Source organism: Gekko japonicus, unplaced genomic scaffold, assembly GCF_001447785.1.
Source record: "Gekko japonicus isolate JY-2015 unplaced genomic scaffold, Gekko_japonicus_V1.1 scaffold591, whole genome shotgun sequence".
In the NCBI taxonomy this organism is placed as follows: Eukaryota; Metazoa; Chordata; class Lepidosauria; order Squamata; family Gekkonidae; genus Gekko; species Gekko japonicus.
In genome coordinates, this window is record NW_015171521.1 from 310,996 (window position 1) to 318,445 (window position 7,450).

A 7,450-nucleotide genomic window follows, 5' to 3' on the forward strand; every position below is an offset into this window, starting at 1 on the left:
TAATGCACTTTGCAACTGGATTTTACTGTGTGAAATGGCAAAATCCACTTGCAAACAGTGGCTGAAGTGGACTGAAACTTCATTATTTAGCATATATGAAGAATATAGATTCACTCCACAGAATAAAACTATTGATAGGGCAGGCCCCCTGTCTTTCAGAGCACCACACAGACGAACTCCAGGGAATGTATTTTTGGACATCGTACAATAGCAGCCCAGAAGTCGACCATTAGGGCTGCAGTCATAGGAGCACTTTGGAAATAAAGTCAACTGAATTTTACATGAGCAAGATTGGACTACACAGTTGCAACCCGATGCGAGTTCGGAAGGGGCCTTTCTCCCTGGACGGGACTGCAGCCTTGACCCGGCTCACTCAGGAGCCGAATCAACCCCCCGGCGCTCCGGCTGCTGCTGACGGCGGCGAAGGCGAACAATTGGTGACACATTAACAAGCGACGATCGGATCGCTCCTGAGCAAGATTCGGACACTCCGGAGCGCTGGCGAAGCGGAGGCGCCATTGCGGTGGATGTGCGGCCTCGCCCCGGAAGCAGGAAGAGCCGAGCCCACTCGCTTGCACGGGGATCCCGCTCCCATGCCCGAGCCCTCCCTCCAGCCTTGCGGGACTCGTCCGGGCGGTTCACGGGGTGAGGAGGTGAAGGGGCGCGCGGGAAGCGGCTGGGCGCTGCCAGGTTCGGGCGGGAGGAGCCGTGTCCTGTGACGGGCTTGGGCACTACCTCTTGGGGCGGCAGGCTGCGGAGGAGTGACTGGGGAAGCAGCCGGGAAAGAAGGCGGGGGGGCTGGAGGTGGACATGTCGCTCGTCTTGCTGCCCTTGTGGGAGAGCGGCTGGGGATTGGCTGGGCGGCCGGGGGGGGGGGGCCAAAGCCCCCAGCGGGTGCTGCCGATTCCAGTGACCGTCCAGACCCCCCCTCCCCGCGGTGTCATTGGCTGCTGCCTTGTGTGGTTGATGTGACAGAAATGAGTACTCGGAGAGGCCTGCGAGGACAGGCGCTGCCAGCACAAGCGCGGAGGCTGCTGTTGCTTCGCCTGGCAACGGCGGTGTCAGCACGAAAAGGAAGTTTAGGGGGAAAGTGTCAGTTCCAGAAATTGTGGGCCCAGCCTTGACGTCGCTGGGTTCCCAGAGGGCTGATTCTTAGCCGAAATCTGAGAACAGCTGTTATTTCGCTGTGCTAAGATTTATGTTTCTTGTCGCCTGCCTTTACAATCTTAGCGGGGACAGAATGCGTGGAAAAAAACAAACTGTAGGTTTCCTTGTTGGTCCATAGAAGCTAGACTAAATGGATGTCATGTAGGTTGGGCAGGCTGATGTTCTGAAAGGAGTTAATCTGCCAACCCTGGGTGGAGTTAGGTTGTCATTTGCAGATCAGGTGAAAAGGATACTTGTGTTTACTTATTTACTTCATTTATACCTTGCCTTTCTCCCTGGATGGGAACACAGAGGAGCTTACATAATTATCCTCTCCTTCGTTTTATCCTTATAACACTCCTGTGGGGTAGGTTGTAGCCTGGGCTGAAAGTGTGTGACTGGCCCAAGGTCACCCAGCAAGCATCAAATGGCAGAGTGGAAGTTCATACCAGGATCAACACCACTATGAAACACTGGCCCTGTTGGCAGTATTTGCAGATCAGAAGTTCTTTTCAAGACACCCTTGCTGTTGAAGAAACAGGTTGGCATCGTTGATAAGGGTGCTGTCTTTCAATCACATCTTGTTCATAAATTATTTTCCCTATCAGTACCCATCTGAACTGGCCTCACTAACCTATGCAGTTGTAACCTTCAATTTTGAGTACTGTGAGGAGAGCCAGTTTGGTGCATTTTTTTTAATTGATCTTTTATCCCACCCTCCCTGCAAGCAGGCTCACGGCAAGTTCCATCAGTCTCAATACAATATATAATACAATTTAAAAACAATTTAAAACAACAATTTAAAGTTACTGGTTAAGAGTGCGGACTTTAATCTGGGAGAACTGGGTTTGATTCTCCACTCCTCCACATGCAGCTGCTAGTGTGACCTTGGGTCAGTCATAAATTCTTTCAGAACTGTTCTCTCAAGGGCAGTTCTCGAGAGGACTCTCTCAGCCCCCACCTACCTCACAGGGTGTCTGTTGTGGGAAGGGAAAGGGATTGTAAACTGCTCTGAGACCCCTTCGGGTAGTGAAGGGCGGGGGTATAAATCCAATCTCTTCTCCTCTCATATAATGTTCATGGGCCTGCCCTTAAAGACATCTTACAGTGCAATCCTATGCAGATTTTCTGCAGTCTAAGACCACTGAACTCCATGGATACACTGGAATAACTGTCAAGGATTGCACTGCCAGAAATTTCAGGTAGTACAAAGTGTGGTTGCTCATCTTCAGATTGAGACAAGCCATTATGAAGATATTACTCCTCTTCTAAAACAGCTTCACTGATTGGCCATTTGTTTTGAGGCTCAGTGCGCCTTGGTGTCTAGTCATGCCGGCCACATCACCATGGAAATGTCTTCGGACAGCACTGGCTCTTCGGCTTGGAAACGGAGATGAGTACCGCAACCCTAGAGTCGGATTCAACTGGCTTTCAAGCAAGGGAGACCTTTACCTTAAGGTGCTGGTAATCTCCATGTGTGTGATAAGCATGATGGTGAGCCATTAGCCTCTGAAGAAGATTTTTGAAACTGAAGATTTATGCTGGTGTTTCTGTCAAACTACATACTACTACATTTTCTTGCTAGTTTTGTAAACTAGCAATGACTGCTTAAATGAGCTGCATGTATTATCTGGAATCCAACAGGAGGCTTTTACACTGCAAGTTTTGGAACTTGACAAGGACTCCTTAAAGGAGCCACAATCATTATTTGGAATCCAACAAGTTTAACATGATTATATTATGTTGCTAGCTGTGAAATTTGGCAAAAACTACTTAAAAGAGTCGCAAGCATCATTTGGAATGCAACACGCATGTATTATTTACAGCAGCTATAGAGACTGTAGTCCAGGAATTGTGCTTTTCATAAAACATAAATAATTTGGTAAGAACTTTGTATATGATTTAGGCACTTTGTATTGGACGTTTATTATGTTGTATTTATGAAGTAGTGATTTATGCACTATATTGTGGTTGTAGGTTATTTACATAGAGCTCCCGTCTCTAGTTCCAGCTCCTGCCAACCTAGCAGTTCGAAAGCAAGAAATTGCAAGTAGATAAATAGGTACCACCTCAGTGGGAAGGTAACAGCGTTCCATGCGCCTTGGTGTTTAGTCATGCCGGCCACATGACCACGGAAATGTCTTCGGACGGCGCTGGCTCTTTGGCTTTGAAACGGAGATGAGCACCGCAACCCTAGAGTTGGATTCGACTGGCTTTCGAGCAAGGGAATCTTTACCTTTTTATATTAATATATCATTACTAAATCCAGTTATTTATGGGTTCTTAGTTATTCTCACAGACTTTTTAATATTTTGGATTTTCTCCTTATTTCTGTGTTCTCCTTTTGTATATCCTCTGATTGACATGCAGTACATTTTGGTCTCTGCAGAGAAACAGATGTATTTTTCAATTCAGTTGAAAGCATCATACCCCAGGACCTTGAAGGAAGCTTCAGAAATAGCTTAACACTCTTGATGCTTTCTGTTCTCAGCATATTGATATCATTATTCAAGTACAGTGTGGCCTTGGTGATTAAATTGCCAGGAATTTCACAAATATTCACATGGTGAAAGAAACAATAACCAAAGAGTTTGATGACTAAGTCATATTTTATTGTAGCTAAACACTGGTTCACAAATGCTAACTTTGGCATTCAGCTTTGGTTGCATTGTTGCTCTTAGTATCCCTTGATCAGAAATAGCTTCTGTTGTTTAGATCTTCATTTGGAAAGAATGCGCAAAGGCCAATCCTCATTCAAGGAGGTACCATGCTCTCCATCAGCAGAAATTCTGATGCTTGGTTCCCATTATTTCTCTGTTGTTCTTTAGAAAGTATAACTTACTTGGATATAATTTGTGTTAGATTCATAAGACTGCAAGAAGAGTCCTGATAGATGAGGCTAAGGATCCATTGAATTCAGTCTCCCACAGTGGACAGCCAAATGCTTCTGGGAGACCTATGATCAAGGCTCTACCCTAGGGGTGGCCAAACTGCAGCTCAGGAGCCGCATGCGGCTCTTTCACACAGTCTAATTTAATGTTAATAAAAAGTGAATTTGCATATTTTTCAACATACACGTGTGTGTAATATTTGTTCATGTCTTGTGACTCTCAATTATCTGATGTTTATTCTGTCTGGCTGTTGCGTTGAGCAAGTTTGGCCACCCCTGCTCTACCCTGTTCTTTGCTTCACAGCAATTGATATTCACAGATACTGGCTGCTGAAGTAGCTCCAGGTTATGGTTGAACCTCTAAAGTGTTTTCTTTGTGTTCAAATGAACTGGGAAATTTCTGTGCTTTCCTGTGATAATTTTTTGAAGCACATCCTTTAGGCAATGAATTATTTTATTTTTAACACTTTTAACTTTTTCCGTTTTGGATTTTCCACCAGAGGACATGGAGCTTTCTGCCAATGAACTCAGTATTTATGATAAACTCTCAGAGACCATTGACTTAGTGAGACAGACTGGCTATCAGTGTGGTATGCCTGAAAAAGCCATAGAGAAATTCATCAGACAACTCCTGGAGAAAAATGAACCCCAGCGGGGACCCCCACGATATCCTCTTTTGATCGTTCTCTATAAGGTAAATTACTATGTCCTTATGGAAAATGTACTGTAGATTGAGGCCAACAGAGTATGAAATGCAATAGTCAACAATATAAGAGGTTGGTAGAAGCTTAAATCACTGCAGTCATTTTTAATAATTGCGCTTCTGTGAGAGGAATGTTAACACTGGCACATGTAGAGTAAAGGTTGTAGTGTCTCTGTGCCTGACTCAGTTTGGTTGGTTGCTTCAAGTTGATTGCATAGAGGTATGTATACTGAAAGATGTGCTCTTCAAATAGCATTTCTTTTGTCAGGAGGCTGTGATATCCGAGGTTGGTAGGCATCTGCCAGTGCTCTGACCCATCATTCTTGGTTGCTATAAAGTCCAGTCAAGTCAGAGATGGCAAGTGTTGTCTCTGACCTTGTTGAAACATGCATGAAATGAGAACGTGATAGCATATGTTTGGAGTATTCTTGTAACTCACATGCCCCAAGACCCTCACTAACCATGCTTCCCCCTTACCCCAAAACACAGTTATAACATCTTCCTGGGCTGAAATGCCTAAAGGTCTCCCCAAACTACAAGCTGATTAATTCCATTCTGATTTGTTTTCCAGTCTTGAGTAATGTGTGCTTGGAATACAATCAGCATGATCAATCCCTCACTTTAAGTAATCATTCTGCTTGTTTTTGCACATGTGTGTTTCAGTTAAAGCTACCCTGCATCAGTGATTTAAATCTTTTGAGAATGAAGGTTTTGGCCAAAAAGTTAAAATAATGTAAGAGTATATATGGCTTGGAGTGAAAAGCAGAACGTATTACAGTGCTGTTGATGTTGCACAAATGTATACATTTCCCAAATACTAAGCAGACCTGTCAAATGCTTTTTATTGAAACTGGCAACAAGTCTAGTTTCTGCTTCTTGGCGGAGAGCATTAGCACAGATAAACCTGTTTGGCAGAGGCATGTGAATGCCAAGAAAAAGAGAGGATTTATGATTGATATTCTTGAAGGTTGATGTCATGCTTCTATTCCAGATTTGGCTGCATTTGGATTTTTGAGTTCAGAAAAACTAAAGAAGCAAAATTTGAATTAACTATAACCTTTTGCCAATAAATTAAAAATTAAATGTTAAAAGACAAAACACAGCAGCATATCATCTGTTTGCTAGGATTGACCAATCTGTCACAAAGCAATGTGCAAGCTGTTGAGGTCTCCAGTTGTATGTTAGGAATTCTGAATTGTTTCTTAAGGTTCCTTCCTTAGTGACACAGGGGGATGCAATCCTGAGAACCTGTTTAGTTGTGTAGGAAGCTTGTGCATGCAAACATACTTATCTGGTCATCCTCCCTAGCCTCCTTGCCAGTTGATATACTGCAGACTGCAGCAACATTTCCAACTTGTATACAGTGGATCTGTCTTACTGCTCTCCTAACTGCAGCACTTTCTTCCAGTGTAAGAGGCAAGTGTTAGAAGAAGGCTCCTTGCATTGGAAGAAGGTTTTACCATTACCTGAGTGGAGCAGTAGGATGTAACCCTGCATTATTTGCTCTCCTGCATTGGAGGCTGCTCTGCATGTGTGGAAGGAAATGTGTTCTTTGTGTGATGAATAAGCTGCATGGTTTCTAGATTATGTCCACAGAGTAAAAAGGTTACATTATCTAAAAAGGCATGCATTCACAAATGTTTGAAAGTGTTTTATCTGTTGTTCTGCACAAATGAAAAAGGTAAATTTCCTAACCCTAACCAGATCGCCCTCATTCTAAGACCAAAACTTGCAACATGAAGGTTAAAATTGGCTTGTCTCAGCCAGTGATAATTGATGGACAAAGAAGAGTCCCCTTGATTCTTTGAAAGGGGAAATTTCTCACTCTGAATACAAAGTTACTGTAGTGCAAGTAATCAAATTCCTGTCTTCTCTTGCAGGGCCTGATTACCTTGGGGTTAGTTTTACTAACTGCATATTTTATGATCCAGCCATATACCCTTTCGCCACCGGAGACTACACTGACCAGAGCCCACGTGTGGGGCTCCCTCATCAGTCATATCCGACTGCTGCCTTTGCCCATCACCAAGAAGTATATGCTGGAGAGTAAGGAAACAATTTCTGTATTTATTTGACTATAACAGACGTAGAGAGAAATTGGAGATCTCTGGTGATGGCATACATAATAAATACTAATTAAAACAGGAGAATGGCATGCACTGATGACTCTTCTCCCACCTTTCATTGTAAAATCACATTTTCCTTTTTGTAAGGAGAAAATTGAGAACTGCTGTAAAGATCTAGAAGGTCTGCCTGTGGTAAGCACTAATTGACTCATCCGCTGGCTCAGAGTCATCTTTTTGTCTTTCTACGTGCTTAGCAAATTGGCTGTAGTCTGTTGTGACACATCCTCACACCATGCATCCTGGCAACCAGTCCAGGACCAAGATAAAGACAAATGTTGTGAAGGAGAAATTAAGATAACATAGAGATGTCCTGCTGGGCATTAAGTTTAGTCACAAATATCTGGATTTATGAAGTTTGAAAAACAACTGATTTTAACTGATTCCTTGGTTAATGAATTTGAACCTTATGAAATCATTATAAGGCAACATATGTGAACCAGGCCCAGCTTTGACAGGATGTGTCTTGGATAAGGAAGGATCTGGACTAGCCATGTTTGGAATGGAGTCAGTGGAGTTTTTCCGTGCTTCTATGGATACAGCCTCTTCTCCTCATCCCAGCAGTAGCAACATGCCACAGAGAAGGAT

At 43.5% G+C, this 7,450-nt stretch overlaps 1 protein-coding gene across 1 annotated transcript in view; it reads left to right on the top strand.

The window, feature by feature from the left end:
* Positions 1–583: 583 nt before the first annotated feature.
* The window catches only part of LOC107117353 (chromosome unknown open reading frame, human C6orf89), a 30,496-nt gene continuing 23,629 nt past the window's right edge, over positions 584–7,450 (top strand). The window contains exons 1-3 of the mRNA XM_015419453.1: positions 584–645; positions 4,537–4,730; positions 6,620–6,785. Coding sequence (XP_015274939.1) covers positions 594–645; positions 4,537–4,730; positions 6,620–6,785 — 412 coding nt within the window. The 5' untranslated portion in view covers positions 584–593. The remainder of the gene's footprint in view (positions 646–4,536; positions 4,731–6,619; positions 6,786–7,450) is intronic.